Source organism: Lutjanus erythropterus, chromosome 6 (assembly GCF_056507025.1).
Source record: "Lutjanus erythropterus isolate fLutEry1 chromosome 6, fLutEry1.hap2, whole genome shotgun sequence".
Classification (NCBI taxonomy): domain Eukaryota; kingdom Metazoa; phylum Chordata; class Actinopteri; order Lutjaniformes; family Lutjanidae; genus Lutjanus; species Lutjanus erythropterus.
The window spans coordinates 21767580-21794140 of record NC_139322.1 but is presented as its reverse complement, the minus strand read 5'-3'; the positions used below and the strand labels follow the sequence as shown (position 1 = coordinate 21794140).

The 26561-nt window shown below is 39.3% G+C and overlaps 2 protein-coding genes across 2 annotated transcripts in view; both read left to right on the top strand.

Moving 5' to 3' along the window:
- Nucleotides 1-3600, top strand: part of LOC146325264 (ERC protein 2-like) — a 232680-nt gene extending 229080 nt beyond the window's left edge. The window contains exon 20 of the mRNA XM_084721167.1: nt 576-3600. The gene's annotated coding sequence lies outside the window, so the exon portion shown is untranslated. The remainder of the gene's footprint in view (nt 1-575) is intronic.
- Nucleotides 3601-6960: 3360 nt separating this feature from the next.
- Nucleotides 6961-24652, top strand: wnt5a (wingless-type MMTV integration site family, member 5a). The gene is made up of 5 exons (XM_084721166.1): nt 6961-8023; nt 11151-11299; nt 14179-14426; nt 19249-19541; nt 22769-24652. Exons 2-5 carry the CDS (start codon nt 11163-11165, stop codon nt 23225-23227), a joined length of 1137 nt encoding a protein of 378 aa, XP_084577292.1. The 5' UTR covers nt 6961-8023; nt 11151-11162; the 3' UTR covers nt 23228-24652.
- The last annotated feature ends 1909 nt before the right edge of the window (nt 24653-26561 follow it).

The window sequence follows — 26561 nt, the reverse complement described above, 5'->3', positions numbered from 1 at the left end:
TTAAAGTTCTTTCACTATGCCCTCTCTGAGTGACTGATGATAACGTCTTCAGTGATTGGTAGTTATTTTGGGGCCTGTTTGCTCAGCCAATGAGGCGCCCCCAGCAAGCTAGACATACATCATTGTTTTCTTTTTTTTTTCCACAACCTAACCCTCAGGAAAGAAGTGAGTTGTTGCTGACTGCAGTGCGGCCTGAATAACAGACACATTCCAATTTTTTTTTCTTTTTATTAATGAGCACTTGATGTTTGGGCTGCTGCCAACTGCATTTAGAGCATTCTTAAGGAGCTCTGGAGGCTCGCCAGACAGTTCGAGGAGGAAAATGGTCAACCTAAAGCTAAGAAAAAACAAAATATCTACCCCAGACCCTGAGCGTCTTGAGTTCTCTCTTTGTCCATTACAGAGCAATGTAATTGTATGACGTAACCTTTTGGGAGACGACTTGAGGAAATTAAAAACAACTTGGCTTAATGATGCATCTTCATATCCCTTGTGTGGGTTTTAAGCATTTGTTTTTCATTCTTTGTGGCTGACCTCTCATACTGATTATTCTTTTTCAATTTTTCTCTCCACAGCTGCCAGTAGAGCCAGGTACCGAGAGGTTCAAGAGCTTCAACTGCAGGCATGCACACTCAAGCAGCCCATACCATCAGATACACATGTACAGGACTCTCCATTTCACTGTATTATGGACAAGCTCGGTGTTCAGCTGAACGATTGAATGAATGTCACCTTCACTGACAAATGCAATGGCCCACTGAGGAAGCCTGAAGTGGGTGAATGTCCCTCACCAGAGCATCCGTCATCAGTGTGCAGCTTCAAGGTATTGGCAAGCGCTCCACTGCCTTCATTTCCCTAGCTGTTTTCTATAGACTGGGAGCTGGATTCATTTTACAGTACTGCGGTGCTACAGAGAGTTCTGGCTTCACATCAACCGACAATCACTCCACCACTGTCGACTACCAGTGTGGCTGAGCTGAGCCAGTGGAACTAGCCGGAAACCCATGCCAACCCTGGACTGGTTTATGATGGCATGAATGTGTTTACTTCTGCAGCTAAATAGCAAAACTTTTGTAAATATCACAACATGGACCTCAAAATCCACAAATCCACAGAGACCTTCTCAATGTACCGTGCCAAAGGAGACAACCCTGTTTGCGGAAACAAATTACTGACGTGGGACTGCGTCTGAATCACGTTTGGACTACCCACAAAACCACCCCGGTTACTCATTTGTTTGACCATCTCCCAACAAGAATAGGCAAATTTGGGCTTAAAGATGCCCCACACAAACATTTCAAGGATCAGCTTACACCTTCTCTAAAAATCAGGACCTTTATTAACAGGGAATGAAACACCGCTGACGTCAAATGAGCCAGCTTACTGCAAGAACAGTCTGTTTATACGTTTTTCCTTGTGTTCTTTTAGCCTGCTGTGCGTTTGTTTAATGAACCAATATCATGTTCTGTTTGCTTTTCTACATCCGAAACAGTCTTGAGTGCCACTCTTCTTCTTTTTTTTTGAAGTTTTAACAGCTGTGTGTGACTTATTCTGCTGATGACTGATGTATTATTTTGTTGTCTATTGAGAGGTGAGGTTACACCCCTTCCGGTGGACCACAGTGGGACCTTACTTTTGAAAAAATACAAACTCTAGTCAATGGCGTGAGAACATTTTTTGATCCCATTTGAATTGTGCCATGAATTATTCATAGGATGTCAGCTTGTAAATGTCAAACATAACTTTACAAGTCAAGAAAGTCATTGTTTGTTGTAAAACTGTTGAAGTATAAGACGATGAACAGTGATGACCTCAGGCTGCATGAGGAGCAGGGGGGAAAAAAAGGGCACCAGCTGAAGGAGGTGGCAGCGCACTTAAAAGTCTTGATGCACTTTATCACATTTTGTCCATTGAAAAGGCACCAGTGAGGAGACTTTATCAAGTTTTATCTATCATAGGGGCATTTGCCTACTTAAGTCCACCAGTGACTGTGAAGATACATAGATACATAGTGTTTTCATCATCCCCGGGGTCATAGTCCAGTTAGAGCCGCTGTAAATCCCCTCAGGTGCTGTATTCTCTGTCAAACAGGTCTCTGTTGGTTTCTGAGGCTGCACCCCATAGGACTGTTAACTGAGCTAACTAGCTGAGCTGACAGCTACAGCACAGTTAGCAGCAGTGCGCTGGAATAAAGGTCCGTGTTGCAACAATTCTCTGGGCCAAAGAACAAGAAGCAGCTCCTAAATAGAATATATAGTTGTTGTTTTTTTCTGTGACTAATAAATAAATGAAAAAGTGGTCGAAAAAGCCACCAACTAAGGGTTAAATCGACTGTTAGAGGGCGGCCCTAGTGGTTTCACATAAAACTAATTTAAACTATGACAAACCTGCCACAAATTGTGACTTTCCTCTCCTGTAAAATTATCTTTTAAATAAATAAATATCATATGTGTAATTCATGGCACAGTTGACTACCGTTCATATTTTTTCCGATGTAAATTCCCATTGAATACACTGGAAGGCGAAAGACTTTGTCTCTTTATTTATTGATCCTGTGAATCTGAGTGGCTAATCTGTTCATAATGAAGTGACTTGCATTTTAAAGCACTGTGTCATTATTTTTTTCACTGTACTGAAGGTTGTGTACAGGTGTTGTGTTTTGATTCTGCAGTATAACAGTGTTTCCATATTGCCCCTTACCTGATATGTACAGTTTTTGTACAGTGTGTGTGTGCATGTGTGTGTGTTTTCATGACTGTGAGGGCTGTGAAAGTTTGGGGTTAACAGTAATTCACCCTTGACTTGTTCCACAGTGTTTTGCAGTGGTCAGCTTGTTTCTGTTGTTTGAATAAAAGTTGTTTTCACAAGAGCTGCAACATGTGTTTTATCACAAAGACAATAATGTGAACATTGACATCGGCAGTGTTATTGGTAAATTTGAGTGCAACAATGGGTATTTTCACAAGATTAAAGTTTCACCGCCACTAATGGCAACTACAACAATAGAGTCTTGCACTGCCCAAGAAAGAATTCTCCCCAGTTTTCATGGTCTACCAATTCTCTCCCTCTCTCATAAACTCAGCCAGATGTTGCCCAGTTTTCTTCCTAGGGGAACGGGGGGGTTGGAGGAGGGAGGGGTAGTGAGGCATGGTTAGGGATCAGAAATGTGGCTGAGCATGTTTTAAGTGCTCTTTGACGCAGTCGCAGCCTCTAGCATCCACCACGGTAACATTAGCTGGGAACAGAACTTTTTGCAAGACTTGCAGGGCACTTCACACTCAAGCCTGCCACAGGTATTCACAGTCACACGAAGGGCTGCATTCCTAAAAGAGACGTACAGATTGTGGAAAAATGTGACAGAATGAAAAAGCATTGTAACAGCATTATGAATTATTTAAAGAATTCTCTGGGACCAGAATCAGCTGGGTTTTGTTTTTGATTTTTTGTTTTTTTGGGGGTTTTTTTTTTTGTTTTTGCTTTTTTTTCGCTGACCCTTTTGTGATTTTTTTTATAGTGCATTCATGTGCTCCTTAGATGGTCCCAATTCCAGATTTGAGCAGTTGTTATTCTGACTTTAGTGTCTTCATGGGCTTTTAGGTTCTATGTGGAACAAATATGCATCAGGCAATGCAAGAGTTGGGTAAAGTAGGGTAGGGTGCTAATAAATAACTTTTTAACTCCTCCACCAGGTCACTCTGTGGACATCAACTAACAGTCACAACCTAATACCATATTATTAATTACATGTGAACAAAAAAAAATGATATGCAATATGTGAATTGATAAAAGGTTATTAATCACACATTTACTTTCATCCTCCATGTTCCTGTGTATATCACACCAATAAACAGCAACTTTCTCAGGCTTTCTGAGTTGTTGCTCTGACTTGAGGGGACATTCTCATGAATTTTCTCAGTTTGCAACTAATTTTCCAATTATTTCAACGACACATGAATGCAGCATAGGGGATTCTCCCTTGGGAAATTATTAGCTTCAAAAACACAACAAAGTTCCAGCATTCTAGTGATTTTTATTCATCAGATTTGTGCCTTCTCTGCATCAGTATATAGTGGATATGTCTGTTCATGTAGAGGAAAACAAAACTTGGGCATCAGGTGAAATTTCCTTTTTACGTCAAAATAAAAGTCTTTTGCTACTTTAATGGATTTACTGGAGGGGACAAATGCACACATTCTAAATGTCGTCTTCATTACCCCCAAAATCTACGCACTAGACATGCTTAAGTGTAGTTCTTTTGTGTGTAAAACTGTTTTGCTCTTTATAGACATTTATAGACATGGAAATGAGAAAATGTTACAATATTGTAATGACCTTACACAGTGCATGTAACTGAAACTTGCTTGAGTGCTGGAAAAAGTCACAAAGTTGAGAATGGTGGAAGCCAATCACATATTGTCAGTAATACTTACACAAATACTGATTCCCTCTTTGGTAGAAGGTAGGACTTCCAGGATTTGTGAGTTGCTGTTTGTAAATGAAAGAAAGACAGATTTTTTTTTGATTTTTCAGCCTTGTTACCAAGTTGTCAAATACCAGCGCATTGGGTAGGTGAAGCCTCATGAGCACAGCAAGAAATGAGAAAATTAAAAAATACAGGAAGAGGGTCTCTGCACATACACATACCACAGCACACTTTTGGTGGGTCATGATGATGCATAAATGAATGACAGCCAAGTCTGCTCTTACCCACATGAATAATTGCATTCAATCTTAAACTGTATGCGGGTACCAGAAAACTGGCAATACGCATGTAAACAACACCCAGTAAATCCATATGAGGGCAGCAGATTTGAAGTCACTGACAAGCCACTGAAAATTAACGCTGAACTCAGAAAAAACAATAAAAGAAATGAAAAAGGAAGGCCAACAAAGGACAGCAAAAACAAAACTTTTTTAACAAACATGGATGAGTGCATTGGAGCATCATTGAAGAGATTTCCCTGTGGGGGTGCAGCAGGTGCAGCCACTTGCAGATGAGATGGACTAGGTCATTTTGTCTCTGAGGCTCTTGAATCTGTCAAATCTAACAATCTGTCAGAGTAACTCAATCTTAATGATCTTATCTAGTGTGAACATTCATTTAGTAAATGAATAAATAGCTGTATAATATTTTCCTCTGCGTTTTCATAAGGTAAATTACTTTTTCTTCATCATTGTTTATATTTCATAGCATCAAACGTGAGCTGGCTTTAATGTGTACTGGCTTATATGTGGTTTGGAGCACTCTTAAATTTTTTATCTTACAACAAATGGAAAGTATGAAAGTATTGATGAATGCCACAGAATCTCTTTAATTATTTGTGCACATAATTTAAGATCAAATCTGTGCATTTGAACATTGATGCATGAAGAAGAACATCCTGCACAGTATGCCTTTAAATAAGGAATTCAGGCTGATTTTAAATGAGATCTGTAGCAGACCTATAAGATTGGCTGCACATGACTAAGCCTACAACAAGATCAGTGTAATAAAAATGTCTGAATGAATCTCTCTCCCCCTCTCTTTCTCCTCCCTCTATCACCTGAGGCAAGTCTTTACTTGGGCGTGCAGCCAGACATTCAGGTGACTGCCCCCTTCCATTAATTTTAGCATTGTTTTACTTCTTTTACCGACTGTTATTCTATCTCTATTTCCTCAATCCAGATGAAACTCTGTCCAGCGCAATTGAAAATAACACGGCTTTCACCCTTGAATGCCTTCAGTGTGTGCGCAGACTGAGAAATCTACAGTGACACAACGTGAAACTATTAAACACTTTGCCCTCTGACACTCATCATCGGGTTCATTGAGAAATATCGAAGTGCGAGCCGGCGGATTCCTGCAGCATGTTTTGAGATAATGTACCATAAAATAATAATTACCGTAATGACCGTAATGCTCACTAGGCCTTCAGGTGATGAGAGCAGCCTGAATAAGCACACGATAGGCTGTGGACCTGCTTGTCTTGATTTTACTGAGTGGTAACTCGATCTGCTGCCAGTGAAAATCCTAACTCTGCTCTGGTATGGATAGGGTAATAGCCTCGGGTGCTTTATAAGTTTATTTTAGGTAATAGAGACGCTTGTTTTGTTACAGCCTGTTCCGCCCTCTTCTCTCTCTCCTCTCCCCACAATTTTACCTACACTCAAATTCCTCGCTTCTTGATATGGAGGACGGTAACTGCCAAAATCAAAAATAAATAAATAAATGACTCATAAAAATAAATTACTATTACAGTAAATGTAACAAAATAATACAAAAAATAAATGTAGACATAAATTAATATATAAAATGAGAACTAAACTGATATTCCTGTTTTAATTTGTGTCTGTATTAAGTAATAGTGTAATTTATTTTCCCTGCTTATTTAACTATTTATTTATTTATTCCTATTTAATTAAATTTGTTTTTGTGTTTTGTATTTGCATTTTAAGTTTATTTGTGCATTTCTCTTTGTTTTTTATGTTTCTTTATGTATTTCTCTTTGTTTTTTAGATTTTTTTACGCCTCCTAATACACAAATGAGAGAGCTGTCAGTCAAAGTGTGTCATGGGGTCAAGTTTTGCCTGAATAAATTAATAAATGAAAAGTAAAAATTAAATGAGAAAGTATATAGGGGGGTTAATGCAATCAAAGTCAGTCACGGGGGTCAACTTTTTGTCAGTAAATGGGACAGTACATAAATAGGGGACTTTATACAAAGGTGAATAAATGCAGAAGCAATTTATTTCTCATTTTACAAACTGATGTATGCCAACATTTATTTTCAGTTTTATTTTTGGTGTGTTTAGTGGTATATTAATTCATTTATTGAGTCATTTATTGATTTTCTTATCTTTATTTTGATTTTGGCAGTTACGGTCCTCCATATCATGAAAGTTTGTGACTGGAAGAAGAAAAAAGGGGATCTGAGGAGAAATGTGAAGCGCATGCGCCATCTGAAGGTTTTGCGCTGCGCATCCATGCTGCAGAGTACTAGTTTGAGAGAGGAGGCGACTGAAGCAGGTGAGAGAGGGAGAAAAGAAGAGAGGGAGGCGATACTTTTCTGCACTTCCAGCACACAGAAACACACACAGACGGTGTGGGAGGACGACAGACTCGAAGCCTCCGCAGCAAAAGCCGCTGTTGTTCACACGCTGTGCTCTTTTCCTCCCCCTGGCACCGTGCGCGCTCGCCAAGCCGCACTGTTTGGAGATAGTCGGCGCGGAAAGTTTTTTTGGAGCATACTGTCTGGAGCCGATTAATTGTGGCATCTGTTTTTTTTTTTTTTTCTTCTTTATTTTGCGAGGGGAATGACTTACTTTTTTTGCATGTGAGGACTTTTAACTTGAGCGGAGGGATTGTCAAAGTCGCTTTTTTTTGCACAGAATGGAAGGTAAATTGACAAGTCGTTTGTGGCGAGGAGCACCGTGTGGATCTTTCCGCAGGTAAAACGCACTATGACCTGAGCGTGTTAGATGAAGAGCTGGATTTAATGCACATAAGACGATTTTCTATGTTTTTTGCTTTGACATAGTCTAGCTCTAATCTGGAACAGTTTTTACTTGGCTAGGGGACTATAAAAGTAGGCCGCTTTCAATTAGAGAAGAGAATCAAGAAAGTACATTTCAGCCGGTGGCACTTTGGGTTGCCGTACATGGTTTTATTTGTTAATCGCCACCGCAAAGTCACGCACTGATTCGATAAAGGAACTGATCACTTCCTTACACTGTCTTTGGACATTATATACATCCCGCTGCTTCCTACCAGCACTCCAAACTGTTTGGCGCACGGACGGAGCGCATTGACTGATTGTGTTCACCAAAACACCAAACCTGAAGAACTCTCAGCTGTAGCATTGTTACAGTCTCTGCACCCCCAACCGAGCACTTTCCAGCAGATCCGGATAAAAACAACGAGACTTGACTTCGCTTCACTGCAGCGGGAAAGGAAATCTTAAATCCACCTGGCCTGCACTGGGATTATTGGTTTGATATCGTCTGCAGAAAGTGGATTACAACTTCTAACGGGCTGTGCTCCCCGGTGAGTAGCCTACAGGTCTCCTGGTTCACTCACTTTTCCATGCAGCCGCAGTTTATCTTAGAGAGAGGAAAATGCGTGTTTCAGTGGGACCGTTTTGGGATTCTTTCTTGGATGTGGACAAAAGTTCTTGACAGATGTGAAGTGTGAAACATGCTGCAGCCTCCCTCAACTCTACCCTACACTGACTCTAACCCATAAGTCAGTGTCCTGTTGGGCAAATACTGAATTCTGCGAAAACTGATCATACGTTTTTATATTTTTAATGCATTTAAATGAGAAAAGAGTTGCCTGCTTTCTCTTTCCATTGTTAACGGTCCCTGTAAAGAGTCAGGCAATGTTCTTTGTGCTGCTCCTCCTCATCAAATCCTTGTACCTGGCTCCCTCTCCTGGTTTTTTTACACAACAAGATAGGCAGGAAAAGAGACTCCTCATGTTGCGCTATTAAATGCGGATAATATGTCTCTCATTAGTCAGTAAATGACGGCACCATGCAGTCTGAGAAAAGGTGAAACAGTTTTAATCAACTGCTTCATGAATCAACGATAATTTTTTAGCCCTCCTCATAAACTCTCACATCCAAAAAACTTCACATTTATTTCAGATTTAATGTCACCATGCATATTATCCAAAGGCTTGAATCTGCAGGCCAAACTGTAGGCTAAATGTAGTTGCTTTCAAAAGTCCATTCGTTCATTAAAAGTTGTCAAAATTTGACGGTCATTGCACCCTAATGCATTTTTTTTTTGACATTTTCACAACATTTTGTTGCTAAAATTATTTAAATGCTGCTGTTTAATTGTAAAAAAAAATTGTTTAAGTAGTTTAACCAAAGGTTGCAGACAGAGAAAACCAGAAGACAGGCCCAAATTTGGCCAAAAGGTGAAAAAATATTTTTCTCATTAAAAAACACAGTGAGCACCTTCTTTTTTTCTTGAACTCTTAGATTTAATGTAAATTGATTTCGTCCCATATGGCCCCCTTTTAAAATAGCTTCTTAAATGATCCATTGCAGCAGCAGCAGCGCCCGATGTTTTATCATCCTGTCGACGGTATTCTAATTGCCCTCTTCCTGAAATTTGCTCAATTTGATGCCACTTTTACCGACAGAAATCTGCAAGGTAGTCGTCAGTCACCCAGTCAGGTCCTGTGAATGTTTCACTCGGGTCAAATCGTTTGCAGGGGTCACGGAGCGCAGGATTTACGCAGCTTGTGTGGGGATACCAAATGCAGTGAAGTATATTTAAGTTTTTAAAAAAAACAAGTGATAATAAAGTAATGTATAGTGTTGACTAGCTGCAGCGACTTAAATTAATGAAATAGTATATTAATGAAAAAAGAGCCGCGCGTCTCTCTCTTAAAACGAATAATTAGTGTTGTCTGCTCTGATTGGCTGAGAGTTAGTGGTGGAACGTGAGATAATGGCACGCACCTGTGGCATCCTGACGCTTAATTTAAATATGAATCATACAGAATAAAACCTGTCTCACTTCTCAACCCGCTGTTGAGTTTCTTCTGATCATCTCTACTGCTTGGCGTAGAATTTCTTATTTAATTGTAGAAGTAAATTATCCGTAAATTAAAATATATTTTTAAATCCGCTTCCTGGCGGGCGGAACAGCCCCAATTAGTTGGTTTAAAATCAGTGTAAAACCGCCGCCCTCTGCGGATTATTGCTTTAATTTATGTGGAAGAACTACAAGGAACATAACATAACCTCACCAACTATTGAAAGCACATGCTCGTGTGTGTGTGTGTGTGTGTGTGCGCACGCGCGTGCGTGCGTGCGTGCGCGCGCCGGGTGAGTGATGGTGAACTTGGCCTCGTCTTTAATGAGTATTAGGCAGGCAGGCCCAGGTCTCCACGACTGAAGCCTGGAAAATAACGCAGCGTGACAAATTAGAGCTGCTCTGAGTCCCAAATTTCACACACACACACACACACACACACACACACACACACACACACACACGGCCCAACTGGAAGGCTGGCACATCGGTGCAACTCGCAAATTCAGGGGTAATTATTTTAACTCGTTTTCTGCCGATACAGCAGCCAAACTGTAACACCAAAGCCACGCAGCTTTCTGCAGATTATTAATATTTTTTCCTTTATAATTCCTGGTAGTTTTCGTTAAAGGCAAAAAGCTACACGTATATAACTAGGCCATAGTTCATTATCCGCTGACGTGGCTCCTCTCTGTCCGATCCAGTCAATTAATAATTATGTAAATTAATTAGATCATAATTATCGACCGACATGACCGTTAGTTGTCAAATTACATATTTAATAGCCACATGAATCACGGTTCCCACTAACTAAAAAAAAAAATCAAATGTCTTGTTTTTAATTTCCACGTTTTTCAAATATTCATATTAAGATGTTTTAAATTAACTATAATGAAAACGAATTTTCTGAATTTGCATAACAATTTTAGTGTCATTTTTTCCAAGGGTATTTTTAATTTACATAATTGAAGAAAAGTAAACCTTGTCACCAGGAACACATATGCTGAAGCCAGGCCTGCCACAGATGGAAAAGAAATAAAAACAAAAAGATGTCTTATTCTACCATGTTTTAGATGTTATTTTTTTTGTTAAAGTTAACCACTGTTGCATTAATAATGCAACCATAATTACTGGTTAAAATGTCAGCATTTTAGTTTTGACCCTCACTGCTTGTCAACAGTAAATATGTAGGCTAAAAATTGCTTTAAAATAACACACACACACACACTCTCTCTCTATCTGAATAGGCCTCTGACTGTCTTTCTGTGTGTCTGTGAGTAAAGTGAACTGTCAGGAATGTGTCTAGATGGGGTTTCATGGTCATTGTGTCTTCTCCCGCTGCACGTCTATCAGTCTTATGTGATTCACACTCAGACCTGCTGCCAAATGACTGCTGTGCTGTGCAGCACTGATGGCCTCAGGCCTCTCATCACACACACACGCACAAATGCAGAGCTGTTTGCATGTAAAAGAGAGAATTTTTCCTGCATTCCCTTTATACATTTTGGAATCCCAGATATCTGCCTAGGTCTTTTCTCTGTATTTTTCTCTATCAAGCAATTGTACTGTATGTAAGACAACCCTGCAGACTGACATGCACCCTTCTCTATGTTCTCCCTCAGATCAGCGGCAGTATGAACCTGGGGCTGGGCTGTGTGTGTCGGCCGGTTTGCTGGCCCTGTGGCAGCCTGTTGGACTCCAGACACTGTGTCTTTGCCCTCACACTGCTCACACTCCTCATGCAGGTGGTAGTGGAGGCCAACTCATGGTGGTATGCATTAATTTTCTCTCCATATGTACAGTATTTCTCTGTGTGTTTTAATTTGTGCACAGTGTGTTTTACTGTGGTATGGCCAGTGGAGATTGTCCACTTTCAAAAGACATTTTCATTCACAGATGAGTCACATTTGTAAATGTGGTAGCAGTGACCAGAGGACTAAAAAAGACATGAAGAAAGCCAAAGACTTAGGGAAATATTGATGCTTTTAAAAAAGCATTTTGTTTATATTCATCATTTACTAAGTTTCAGAGTATATTTCAAGCTTGTGTGTGAGAGTGTGTGTGCGTGTTTGCTAAGTAAGCCTCCTCAGCTTCAATTGCACCACATATGAAGTAACACAACATGCTGACTGTAGCACATTAGCTTTTCAGGAAGACCTTTTTTCTCCCTTATTTTCTTTCTTCGCATATTGCCAAACCAAAATTATGAATATTATAGAAAACATAGAATGCTGTGGTTTGTGAGTCGCTGTCCAAATATGTGCAAACACGAACACTGTGTGTGACTGCGCGTACATGTTTGTGTGTGTGTGTAGACACACATGTTGCTGCTATTAGAAAAGTCTATATTTGAGCACGCTGCACTTAAACACACAAGAGTACTTGTGATAGAAGAAAATACTGTTTACCAGTCACCATAGAAGCACCACTTAAAGCAAATCACAAGTCTTTACATCCTGTGGATGTTTGTGTTTTTGTCTAATTGTGCACTTGTGTGTCCCAGTTTGAGTGTTTGTTGAAGAACTTTTACAGGAAAGCTGCACTTTCCGTGCAAGATTTATATTTACGTCAAATGTGCAGATCAAAGCCGGTGTTGACATCATGTGGTGGTGGACAAATTATATGAAAATAATAATTTAAACAAATAATTTGAAGAGGATTTAAATAGATAAACATAATTTAATGGGCTCAGCTCAGAGGGCAAATATATTAAAGTTCAAATAATGAGTCAGATTACAGCTCAGGACTTGCACATTTACCACAGACTCTTTGGAAAGCTGAGTTTGGAGCTCAAACTGTGTGTGTCTTTCAGTTTCCTCTGTGAGAGGACACACAGGTGTGAATGATTTAGAGTGTCAGAGCAGTCAGCAGGCCGGCTGACTATATATGTGTGTGTGCCAGTCTGCATGTGTGTTTGAGCACACAAACAGTGTGTATGTTGATTTTTTTTTTTTTTTTCCGCTGTGTGTGTGTGTGTGTATGTTGTGTGTGTGTGTTCCCTGGCTGCTGAGTTTCCCCAGTCGATCAGGTTACACTGGGGGCTAATTGTCTTTCTCTTAGGGCTCAGGGATGGGCTGCTCTAATTGTCCTGTGGCCTGGAACCAGATGCTCATACTGGTGTTCCTCTCTCTCTCTGTTTCTACTGTGTTTGTCTCTGTCTCTTTCAGTCCCTTTTTTTATCTCTATTTCTTTCTCTTATACAAAATTGAATGGAGATGTTACTTATAAGAAATGAGCAGATTTTTTCAAATGTGATACTATAAAAAGCTATGCAACTTTTAGGGCTACACAATTAATCAAAGTATTATCAAAATATGGCAAGTACAACATCCAAATCATAGAAGCTGCAATTCTATGATAATGGGGAAAAATGTGGCAAAACAGAATTGTAATGAAATACTGTAGTGCTGTAGAGATTTGCTTGGGTTTGGCACAGACCATAACAAATGTCCCATCATCATGAGTTGTTTGCAATGAAAATGACAATTGTAATGCAAAAATAATCATTCCCACTAATCGGAAATCCATATTGCAGTCACAATATCTAAATTGCAGAAATTAATACTTAAATTATTGCCAAAATTATATTAAAAAAAAAAAATTCCCATGTCGTGCATCCACAACAACCTTAAGGGATGTTCATAGTTTGTTTCATAGAGTTATCCACTCTGTGTGTCAAGTTGGTGTGAGGGAACAGTCCTAATCAAATGAAATTCATCAAAAATGTAAAAAATAATCTTTTTCAATCAGCGTAGTATGTTTTTAGGCAGCTAAATGCTATCCTTTAAGACAGCGCTTCCCATCAAGGCTCAAGAGTCTAAGGGGTGACAACATTAATCAGGAGAGTTTGCTAACTTTTTAACAAGTTAAGAAAGAAGAAAAACACATTTCTTCCACACAAAATTATGTTTATTTTTCCAGGTCATCTTTAATCGTCACTTTTTTGTAAAATCCTGGAAAGTGCTGCCTCTAAAAAGTTCAGTAATTAGATATTCAAAGACAGCAACGTCACTCTTTGGTTGAACTTTTATAATATGAAACTATGGTGATTAGGGATCACTAACACACATTGCTTATAAGGGGTAAGAAGTAATAAAGGTCTAATACAACCCTGATTCTTGAAAAGTTGGAACGCTGGATAAAATATAAATAAAATTAGAATGCAATAAAATTCAGAATGAGTGTATGTTTATTTCAGTTTGAACATTAAATGTCTTGTCTTTGTATTGTATTCAATTTAATAGAGAAAAAAAATGTGTCAACAGTGTCCCAATTTCTTGGAGTGAGGGTTGCACAAAAACAGTATGTTTGTGTCAGATTCGCTCTTTGTTTGTCCCCTTTACTTTATGCCCTCTTTTTATGTCACTCTTCATTTCTTCACTTCTCTGTGCTCCCATCTGCTGTGTGTTCTTGGCCAGAAATGGCTCATGAATGTAAAGTCCAGTGTCTTAAAGAGTTTGCTGAGTTTAACTCCATTCAGTAAATGACAGCACCTCATTTCTCTGATCAGCCATCATCCATGAGAGGGGAAAAAAACGATCAAGAGAAATCAGCTGTTACGTCGTGAATTTAGCCTGAAAACTTGCACACATTTGCATCCTGACTGCATAATGAGCGAAAACAACTGTATTATGTGTCTCCCTCATCCAGGTCTCTGGCCATGAACCCTTTACTGATCCCCGAGGCCTACATCATCGGTGCCCAGCCTCTGTGCAGCCAGCTGGTGGGCTTGTCGCAGGGCCAGAAGAAGCTGTGCCAGCTCTACCAGGACCACATGCAGTACATCGGTGAAGGTGCCAAGACAGGCATCAGAGAGTGCCAGTACCAGTTCAGACACCGGCGCTGGAACTGCAGCACAGTGGACAACTCCTCTGTGTTTGGACGGGTCATGCAAATAGGTAAGAAATGGGCAAGGGATGTATAAAATAGAACGCATTCTTAGAAATATGTACATGAAGGAGTATATAGAACGTGTAATCCCAAATACCAGCATACTGTACGCACATGTATGCAAAATATATTGAATCATTTTCATTTAGAATCTGTACATTCTTTCTTTCCTTTCCTCATTCCCTCTTTTTGTGTTTGTGAAAGTGTATGTGTGTGAAATGTACAGTATGGGGCTGTTGATTCCCAGCAGCTGTGTGGAGGGAATAGTTGGTGGGTGAGGTTGCTGGATAAATCACATGTGGCTTTGGCCTGTGAAGCCAGCTCCCGACACGGAGCAGGAGGGAGGCAGAGAATCTGCTTTTTCCCTGATGAATGGGAGACAATCTAATCTCATTTAACACACACACACACGCACAGAGAGAGATATACACACTGTGGAGCTGGACTGTAGCTATTTACAAGTAATGGGAGTACAGTGAGTGTATGCACCAATATATCACCTATCAGAGATTATACTGTCTGTTTCAGCGTGTGTGAGTGTGCGTGCACATACCTGCAGCGTGCTCAGATCTCTTATAGAAAGTTCAAGAGCTTTACAATCTTCTCTTAAAAGTGAATCTTACTCTTGGATCCTGTCATCTAATATGGTTTGTTTTAGTTTTTTTGGATCACCTCAGGGCCTAATGTAAAGGTGGTTCACCGTTTATTGATCATAACTCTCCAGATGAATTATAATGAATCTATTCAGTGTCAGTTTATAGCAGAGTTACAGCAGGCTCAGCTGTGTAGCAGCAAAATCTGAATTAAATCACATATTATAGTTTCAGTATGTGTCGGCTAGGGCTGCACAATATGGATTTAAAAAAATCATATTGTGATTATTTTTGACAGACTGCTACTAAACATTATTTTTATTAATCTGTTGATCATTTTCTCAATTAATCAGTTAGTTGTTTGGTGTATAAAATGTCACAAAATGGTAAAATATGTCAGTCAGTGTTTCATAAGCCCAAGACATTTCACTTCAAGTGTCTTGTTTTGTCCAGAACTCAAAGATATTTGGTTTAGTGTCATAGAAGAGTCATCAGAAAATCTTTACATTTCAGAAGTTGAATTTTTTTTCCCCTAAAATTACTCAGACTGATTAATTGATTATTGAAATAGTTGGTGATTAATTTCATAGTAGCTAACAAATCAATTAATCATAACAGTCCTAATTGCACTATGGCTCATGATTAGTGGGAATGATCAATTTTGCATCACAATTTTCATTTTCAGTGAAAATACTATTAAAATCATAATGATGTGACATTTGTTGTAGTCTAAACTACACCTAGAGAAGGCGATTTATAGGTCAGGACATGTCTGCAGCACTACAGTACTTCATTATAATGCTGTTTGGTCTCATTTTTTGTTTATCAAAAAATTGCAGCTTTGGATTATTACACATGGCAATATTGCGACTCTTTCTTTTAATTGTGCAGCCCTGCAGTCAAAGCTTGTGGTGCTCACATTTCTAATATGTCTTCATTAAGACCTGCAAAGGAGTGTGCATTTTGTTCATGTTGGTAGTATTTAAAGGGTCAGTTCACTGAATTTTCTCAAAAGATTTTGAAAATAAAACATTTTCTCACCTTCTCAGATTGCACACAGTAGTCCAGATTTTAAGATATCCATCTGAGGTTGCTGCTCCCATGCTCCCACCCCAGTGCAATTAATGGAATAAATGATGAATGGAATTTCGTTTGTGGTGCTCACAGCTTTAAAAATAACATTTAATGCACTCAACAGCGGCGTGTCTTTCCAGAAATAATGTTCCCATTACTCTGGATAATCCACAGAACACACTGTCAACAGCTTTCTTGGTGACTTTTTTTTGTTAGTAAGTAGTTCCACTGAAAACTGAACATGAGTTCCATGGGGGATGTCAAGTAATACTGATTTTTGAAAGAGGTTTTCTATGAGTATTTTAAACGTAATGTTGCGAGCAACAAAAAGAAAACTTTAATTGTTTTGGAGTGGTGGAGAAAATCTCAGAACCTCAGCACATAAAACTGTAAGCATGGATAGTTACAACTAGAGGTGAACGATAAAGTTTCTTTAAAGGGACAGCTCACTTGAAAGAAAAAATGTTTTTCTTCCTCTCACCTGTGGTGCTGTTTATCCATCTGCACTGTTTTGGTGAGAGTTGCCGAGTTTTGGAGATAGCAACCATAGAGATGTCTGCTTTCTCTCAAATATAATGTAACTAGATGACACCCAACTCATGGTGCTCAAAATGCAAAAAAAAAAAAAAAACCTTGGCAGACGTTTCTTTTTCTTTTCTTTTTATGGTAGATACATAGAGCTATAGAGAAAAATATGTAGGTGAACTGCTGTTTTAAAATTCAGATGATCCGACCCTTTAATGTGCTGTAACCTACATTACTGTGTGCACACACGCATGTCTATTCTTGGTGATTCTGTCCGTCTGTCTTTGTCTCTTGGTGCTGCTGACTCCCTCTCCACAGATCAGTCTTCATAGAAACCTCATCAGCAGCCGTTCTCCCATTCCTCTTCTCCCTGATCAACATCACTCCCATCTCGGCCCACTCCGGGCCAAGTAAACATGTCCTCCCCTCTACATCTGTCTATCTGAAATCCTGTCTTACTGTCTGTCCGTCTGTATGCTGGCTTAACATACTGCTGGGTGATTTAAAGCTGAGCTCCAGGGGGTGCTGGCGCGGTTAGGTTCAGTTCAGACCCTCTCCCCTGCCTGCCTGGCTTGGCAAGCTCCAGGCTGGGGTGCAGGAATAGGGAGGCAGTGTGGGAGACGACTGTTTGTCTGTCCACAGGTCTGCTATTAGGTTGATGTCCTGGATTAAAAGTTGTACTGGGCTAATAAATCCCCCACTCTCTCTAAACACCTGAATATCTTTCAGACTTTCCAAATGGGTTCTCTACTCGTCTTCCCTTTTTGCCGTCATTGTATTTTACTGCCTTTTGTCTTCTTTTCCATGTTGCATTCTTTTTTCTTCAATGTCTTTTTCTTGACTTATCTCCTCAGTCATCTTTTCTTTCTCCTCCCTCATCTCCCATTCTCTGTCCATCTGTTATTGTCATTACAGCATGCTCTCTGAAGGTTCAGCCCAGCAGGTATATGAGCTGTGCATTTTTATTTTGTAGCAGCCCCCATCTTCAGTGTCAACACGCAGCCTCATAGTCTGGTCGGCTTTTTCTTCTATGGTCCCTTATCTCCTCATCTTGGTTTGCTCCTCTAGTCTGTGGCTTTGCGCAGTGGTAGTAATGGATCGAGCATTTGGTGACAGCAGAAACTGCTTACGTGTATTTTCTGTTTTTAAGGCTCACTCTTGTCTCTGTAGAGGAAATGTTGAGGGTAAAAACTGCGGGAGTAACTGAGCAATGTCACCAGAGTCACTCAGTCATGACAGATAAAGTGAAAGAGCAGTTGTCACTTTCAATTTTGGATTAGATGGAAGCTGCTTGTTAAGATGGATCTCTGTCACTGGAGGGCGCTGTCTTCTCTCTGGCTGAGGCCCAATAACAGCAAACTAGATTCCACCGTTCAACATGATGGTGATGAGGAGCCTGCAGCACTTGGCTGAAGTGCTCTGTAATCTTAAATGTATGGTGCATGCTGTCATATGACATCATGTCTCATAGCACTGTACAAATCCTTAAAGCAAAATGACAGTTACACTCATTCAGTATGAAATAAATACACAACCCCAATGCCAAAATGTTGGGATGCTGTGTAAACCATAAATAAAAACAGAATGCAGTTATTTACAAATAATTTTGTCTTCTCTTCAATTGAGTACACTACAAAGTCAAGATATTTAATGTTCAAACTGATAAATTTTATTTTATATTTTTTTTTTGTAAATATACTCTCACTGTGAATTTGATGCCTGCAATGTGTTAAAGGAAAGGGTGACGTATCACAGTGGTAAACATGTCTCTGTCCCAACTTTTTTTTAACAACAGTCACTCAGTGTTTGGGAACTGAGGAAACTAATTGATGAAGTTTTTGAAGTGAAATCTCTTATTTTCTTTGATATAAGACTTCAGGTGCTCAACAGTCTGAGATCTCTGTTGTCGTATTTTGCACTTCATAATGCACAACACAGGCCAGTCCAAACTCCTTTACTATGAAGCCTCACTGTTGTAACACCAGCAGTCTTGGCATTGTCTTGCTGAAATAAGCAGAGATGTCTCTGAAAAAGATGTCATTTGGATGGCAGCATATGTTGCTCCAAAACCTGTGAGTACCCCTCAGCATTAATAAGGCCTTCACAAATGTGATTGTTTTAGCCATAGCAGTTAACCTGTTTACCTTTTGAATGTGTCATGTGATGTTTTTTGAGCATTCTGCAACGTTCCCAGTATTTGTTCCCCCTGTACCAACTTTTCTGGAATGTGTTGCAGGCATCAAATTCAGAATAAGAATATATTTACACAAAATAAGAAAGGTTTATCAGTTTGAACATTAAATATCATGTCTTTGCAGTGTGTTCAATTGAATGCAGGTTCACCATGATTTGCCAATAATTGTTTACTGTTTTTATTTATGCTTTACATGTCCCTACTTTGTGGGAATTGGAGTTGTACATGATAAGCCTTGTAGGCTTTTAGTCTTCCTAGCACATTCTTGTTTTTTATATAGTTTTGTTTATGTATTTTTTAATATGTGCCAAATCAAATAAACCTACAAAAATGAAAACTATGAATGAATATGCCACATGATAAATGTGCATTTAGAAATTTCTCATTTACTCTGTTTCTTAGTGTGTCAAAAGTGACATGAGGTTCCTCTTTGTGTGTCTGCAGGAAGTCGAGAGACAGCGTTCACGTACGCCATCAGTGCAGCAGGGGTGGTGAACGCGGTGAGCCGTGCCTGCAGAGAGGGGGAGCTCTCCAGCTGCGGGTGCAGTCGTGCAGCTCGCCCCAAAGACCTGCCACGAGACTGGCTGTGGGGTGGCTGCGGAGACAACCTCAACTATGGCTACAGGTTCTCCAAAGAGTTTGTGGATGCGCGTGAGAGGGAGAAGAGCTACCCCAAGGGCTCGTATGAGAGCGCCCGGCTGTTGATGAATCTTCACAATAACGAGGCTGGAAGGAGGGTAAGATGCTGGGGTTATTTGCACGCATACATACGTACACATAAGTCTTAAAGCCACTTTCTACTCCAAGTCAGGATGAATGTTTTCGCTTGCCTGTTGTGCATTAATTAGAGTTAAAATTAATGCTGAACATTTGCAGAATGGGTAAATGTCTGTTTATGAGTTGTAAGAAATCATCATTAATCTTTTAGAAGTAGATGTTCATAATGGTTATATTGTGCAATATGTTAATGGAGTCCAGAGTGTGTATTTTCAGAGCAGTGGGCCTTTGTTTTCAGGATGACAGACTTAGTTTTACATTGACAGACAACTAACAGTCATAAACAGCTGATCAGTTTACAGTGTAGGACTTGTCATTTGGGTTGAAATTGGACTCATTTTGGGTTTGAATTAGGTTTGTGCTGATGCTCGGACATTTATTCTGAAAATTATTCAGTGCATTCCACAAACCAACCATTAAAAAAATCCACAGTCGGAAGTCCCTCATAAATACAAATATACATCCCTGCTCTCGCTCAATCTACCTCCGTTGCCGTTGTATTACTCTAGACTCCTTTGACAAAAACAATCGTTTTACCTCACAGAACACTAGAGTTGTTGGTCTACCACCACCTCAATATGCAGTAAGTAACGTTAGTGCAGATCCAAATTAATGTGGTAAAAAAAAAACAAAGTCACACAATAACAAACAAACTAATCAAGGCAGCAGTACAACAGCAACTCCTGTGTTCTGCGAGGTAAAATGACTGTTTTAGTTGAAGAAGTTTGGTGGCTTTGAGGATAGCATAGATGATGGCCTGAGTTCCCATCAGAAAAGTAAGTCTGATGGCACAGTAAAGCAGTGAAAATATTTCAAATATAGTGTACACTTGCAGTAAACTGCAAATGATTTTTTTTTTTAACGTGGATAAAATATGTTTTGCTGCTGACCTTGTCCACAGCAGTACATTGCTTAATTTTCTCCTGAGGGGGAAGTCAATCAAAACATGATCTTCCATGCCCACACAGTCATGAAAAACGGTCAAGTGATATCAAAATGAGTTTTTTAACTAGTTTTCTACTTCTGAACATTTATTTTCAGTCAGATTGTTGTGAATGCTGAATGAGACGCTCAACTTTGATATCATATAGGCATTTTTACTGTTTCAAAACAAATTCCCAGAGGCTTTAAAATGTCACAAGAAGATAAGCAAGCAGGAGGATAGAAACTGCAGGCCCTTGAATGAGAGCAGCCAGTGATAAAAAGAACAAGAGGAGCTGGAAGTGAGACAATCCAGGTCAATCAGACAGGTCTCCACTGATCATCTGTGTAACAGCTCTGTCAGCTCTGCTCCTCCTGTGGCTTTGATCTGTGGGGAGATGGAGTCATTGGAGGCAGCTCTGGGGTTTCTTTTCCTTTCCAAACATCTTGAAACCACCTCTAAGGAAACGTAATGCCAGATATCTGCTGCCAGGCTGTTCTCTTTCAAGTAGGACAAATGAGTGGACAACGTTTTATTCAAAGCACCATTGGAGACATGGACAGGATCATTCAGTCCTTCATGGCAAAGTGATGCCTGATGAGATCATGAGCAGCACATTGTGCAAATATTTATGCAGACAGGTTGAATTAGAAATATGAAGCACGTGTCACTTGGAAATTTATCTGCAGTTTGCCGCAGGAGAATGAATGTTTTTGCAAATTCTTCATCTGCACTGTAAAAAAAAATGCAGGAATTTTGTGAAAGTGACTAATTTATTCTCATTAACTTACATATGCCAGTTTTATTTTGTCAACTGAATTAAATCTTGACTTAAACCGAGTATTTGAATGAATGTACTGTACAGAGTTCAGTCAACTCATTGAATTAAGATTTTAAAGAAACATGATCAGCATTTTAACAGTTAGTATCTTAAGCTTACTGAACATATTTTCTCAAATATAATCAAATTAATACAGGTGTATTTGACTAGCAAATAGGGCTTTTTTTAAATGTTTTTTCTTTAAATATTTGCTAAGGGTAAAATGTGTCTCCAAAAAAAATATAAATTTCATAAATCTTCATTTGGTACAGATTCCTGCAAAACACATTACACCATAGTCATTTTAACATGTTTGTCAATCAAAATAAGAATAGCAATGTAAAAAAAGATGTAAAAATGACACAAATCACATTGCAATAGGGATATCGGTCAAAATAATTAGCTTTTCTTTTTCTTTTTTCTTTTTTTATTTTCGGACTTACTAGCAAAGTGTATTTGTTTTGAATCATTACAAAATACCTCAGCCTTTCAAATTCAGTCAACTTGAAATTTTAAGGGATGTTAATGGTTGAACATTAATCAATTGATCACCATTAAGAATTTAACAGATCAACCAAAATTTAATAGATTAATTTAAATTTATTAACCAGTAATGCTGGTTGTTTTATTGGTGGAGGCGTTCATGGAATAAGGACAGGTGGACAAGAGCAGCCTTTACGAGTGAGGTCCTTATTGTTTTATTATTCTGTTTTTTCAATTGTTTGTTCTTCATTAATGTTACACACAACCAATGTGCTGCTAAAATTGTTTAAATAAAACTTAAAGGGATAGTTCACCCTGTTGTTCTTTTCATCCAGATTACCCTAGATTGTTTATGTGTGAGTTTTGGAGTTACAACCATAGAGATGTCTGCTTTATCTTAAATCTAATTTGGACCAGATGGCACTTGGCTCGTTGTGCTCAAAGCACCAAACCAACACATTTGAAAAATTCAACACCATTGTCTCTTTTCAGGAACCATGAACCACTTACACAAGATAATCCCTTCACAGTAACCGTCCTTTTGTGAGTGGTGTCATGTAGGAACTAGTAGAAAGAAAGTATTTCTGGCAGATTCTACTATAGAAAGAAAAAAGTTCCTACATGGTACTGCTCACATGAAGGTCTGTCGATTCTCTTGAGCAACTTGGTTATGAATTCTGAAAAGAGACCTTGCTCACACCAAAACAATCTAGAGGGATAAAACGCACTACAGCTCAGGGGTAAAATATGTATTTTTGACTTTGGGGTTCACTGTCCACTTAAATTGTGAAAAACTTGTGTTTTGTATCTTGTTAATTATTCATGATAATCAATTATTAATATGTTCAACCATCAACTTGCAACCCTAGCCTGGACTGTTAAAACCTTTTTGGGTCAAAACAAATAGTTTATTTTGTGCAGCGCCATTATTAAGACGGGTATGTCTTTTCTCTCCTACTCAGACGGTGTCAGACCTTGCCCATGTGTCCTGCAAGTGCCACGGGGTATCAGGCTCCTGCAGCCTGAAGACTTGCTGGCTGCAGCTGGCTGACTTCCGCAAGGTGGGCGATGCGCTGAAAGAAAAGTACGACAGCGCTGCCGCCATGAAGCTCAACTCGCGTGGGAAGATGGTGCAGATGCACAGCAAGTTCAACCCTCCCACGAGCCATGACCTGGTGTACATCGAGTCCAGTCCAGACTACTGCCTGAAGAACCAAAGCACGGGCTCCCTGGGCACAGTGGGGCGCCTTTGCAACAAGACCTCGGAGGGCATGGATGGGTGCGAGCTGATGTGCTGCGGCCGCGGCTATGACCAGTACAAGGCCCAGATAGTGGAGCGCTGCCACTGCAAGTTCCACTGGTGCTGCTACGTCAAGTGCAAGCGCTGCACCAAAATCGTAGACCAATTCGTCTGCAAGTGAGAAGAGGAGCGCTGCCTGTGCGTGTTTGTTTGCAGACGATGGGCGTACATCTGTGTGTATTCATGAGCGGAGCGACGGAGTTGAACACAGAGAGAGAATGGAAGAAAGAAACTATATAAATTATATTTATAGAGTTAAACAATTATGCCATTGCAAAAAGACTCTTTTTTCAAAAAAAAAAAACCTTATGTCTTCAGAAACTGAGAGTATCGTGAAATATTTATTTTGAGATTATGTTTTATTTTGGCCCAGTCATCACCAGCTGATTTTAACCCCTTCAAGTGCCTAAAACTGGCTGGAAATCACCCCCCACTCAACCCCCCACCCTTTTTTAATTTCCAAAAATGTCATTATTCTTGTCAGATGGGTCACGCTGATTGTGACATTGGACTGTGATTCCCATTTAACAAGATTAGAGTTTGATATTTAGTTGACAAAGAGGTCCTGGTTTGTTGTTTGAGAATGACTGTGTTGAGAGGCGAACGCCTGTGTGCTGTAGTGTATGGATGTGTGTTTAAGGGCCCAGTCCATAAACCAGCCTTCACATCCCCTCTCACCACATATAGAGTAAGGAACACTGTCCTTGGAGTACAATGGGTACAATAAGAGGGCTGTTTTGGGGATTGGGCCATTTATTAAGCTGTCCCAGAAGCCTTAGAGTTCCCCAGGTGCTGCAACAAGCCCTTCACCATTATGCACTTTGATACAGAGGCTTAAACCTGTCTGTACGTGTCTGTTCAGCTGTTTTTTACTACAGTGCATCAGCACATATATCATTAATTATAGCCTACATTCTTTTCCATATTAATTCAGATTATCCATTTAACATTATTCTACAATGCGTAACATGGTTTGAATATATATGGGCAATGTTGTGGTTACAGTGGTGAAATATTCCATGCTCTGTGTATATAGTATGTCTATCCAACCAATCAGTAAACTGTATTTATTTTTTTTTTAACCAGATCATCCTCTAAGCTTTAAACAGAAAAACATCTTCTCCATCATAGATCAATATTTAGGACATCCCCACATGTTGAAGTCACATTTTGAAATTTTTGTTCTCACTAATGCGGCTCTTCACTGTTTTTGTAAAGGGAAATGCACCTTATTGTTTCGAGACACAGATTCTTTCTTCTCACTCATGTTCAGCTTTACTGTTACACACACGTATAGTATATCACAGATGTTCAGATTTGATCGAACGCCACAGATTTCCAGTACCACTCAGTTAACTGCTCACTATCCCTGTGATGATTCTCAATAGACAAAACTGTTTCTACCAATCCAACTATGTATATTTATAAGCTTCTCCATGAATTTGAGGTTTGTTAAACATTAATGTGTTATAGCTGATATTTTGTTACTTTTTACAAATTGGCTCAATGCTCTACTTTGTTTCAATAAATATCAAATGTAAAACCACCAGAGAAGTATTTACTCACAGTATTTATTATTACTATTCAAGAATTATAGTGTTCAGGTTTTTATGGAAGAGTATCGGGGACAGACATAAGGGGGAAAATGAGAGGAGGAAGTTTCTTTTAGTTTTGCATTTCAAGAATTAAGTTGAGCTTTCAGTATTAAGACCAAGCATAAGAAAAAACAAATAAGGAGGAAGATTTTTTCATGTTTTGCATATTGAGAATAAAGTTGAAATATCAAGAATTAGGTTGAAATACCATTTTGACTTTGTCAAAAGTATCAATATTATTCTCAACATTTCAACTTTATTCTTGACCTTTAGACTCTACTCTCAACATTTCTACTATTACATTTCAACTTCATTCTCAAACATTTTACTTTGTCATAATTTAGACTCTAGTCTTGACATTATTCTTAACATTTAGACTTTTCTTCTTGACATTAAACATTTATTCTCAACATTTTACTTTATTTTTGACATTTAGACTATTCTAGACATTTTTCCCCTTTAGCTTGGTCCTAATACTCCTACATAAGTTTTGCTTGTCTGTTTCTTCGACTTTTTACTCCAGTCTGCTGACATAAATGTTTTCCTTTCTACATATTAATTACTAAATAAGTTAATCTTCTTGAAATGAGTGTGGCTTTAAACAGAGATCTGACCACTGATTCCACACACTAACATCTAACTTTTCCTTTTAACTCGTAACAGCATTTCAGGGTTACATTTATTCATTCAGTCTCCTCACCCTGGGGCAGATTTAGTGACAGACAGTCAAGCCCACATTGGATGACAGCTGTTTTAGGCGTGTGGTGAACAAAGACGAGAGGAGAGCTTGCTTGAGAGCTTTGGAAGATGGCCTGAAGATTGGGTGTCTCTCAGGAGGATGCTTGAGGTTGTATCATAAGCGCCCCTCAACGATTCCAACGACGGTGGATCAGTTAATGGAATGATTAATCATATTGTGTCAGGAGAATAGGAAGAGGGGGATTTTCAGTGTGGTGGGGGAATGGGGGCTGTCTGGAAGACGACTGGGCCTTGTCAGAGACTGCTGGAGCTCGAGAGGAGATGCAGAGAACAGGAGAGAAGATTGGGTAATGAGAGACAGGGGATTACATGAGGGCTGGATGAGAGGGGAATAATAAGGAGAGGGCTTGTGAGAGGAGAGGCCCGAGGGAGAGGAACAGGCAGAAGTGCTTTAAGGGAAGAAAAGTAGAACTAAGGACTGCCATTACAGAATAAACGGTCCTGACATTGACTAATATTTACATTGGTAAAATGATACTGACTTTAGGAGCACATCCCATATGTGACCCTGTCAACTGCTCCCTGTGTGTGTGTGTCTGCACACTTGCATGTGCACCCGCTTGCACAAAATGTGTTACATCATGACAAGTGTTTACATTTCTGATTGGTGTCACATAGGCCAATATGGAAACGCAGGAGAGAAAGATGCAAGTTTTGCAAGTAAGGAGAAAGAGTGTAAGAAGTTAAAAAAAGTCTCAAAGGAAACAAAGGCCACCAAGATGTTTTTATAGCGTATATTTGAACCTTCTGACAGCAGCAGCGTTTATAAAGATATTTAATGACCCTTCAACTGTGGATATCTTATGTATACTCAAAAAATATAAATGCAACACTTTTGTTTTTCCTCCTATTTCTCACAAGTTGAAGTAAAAGATCTAAGATGTCTTCTGTGCATTCATGCAAGCTAATTTCTCTCAAATTATCAGAGAGCACTTCTCCTTTGCCAAGATAATCCATCCACCTGACAGGTATATACACACACACATAATATACAAATATTAATTAAACAGCATGATTATTGCAGAGGTGGACTGATCATGATGAAATGACACTCTAAAATATACAGTTTTATCTTGCCAGAAGACATTTATTAGGCACTGA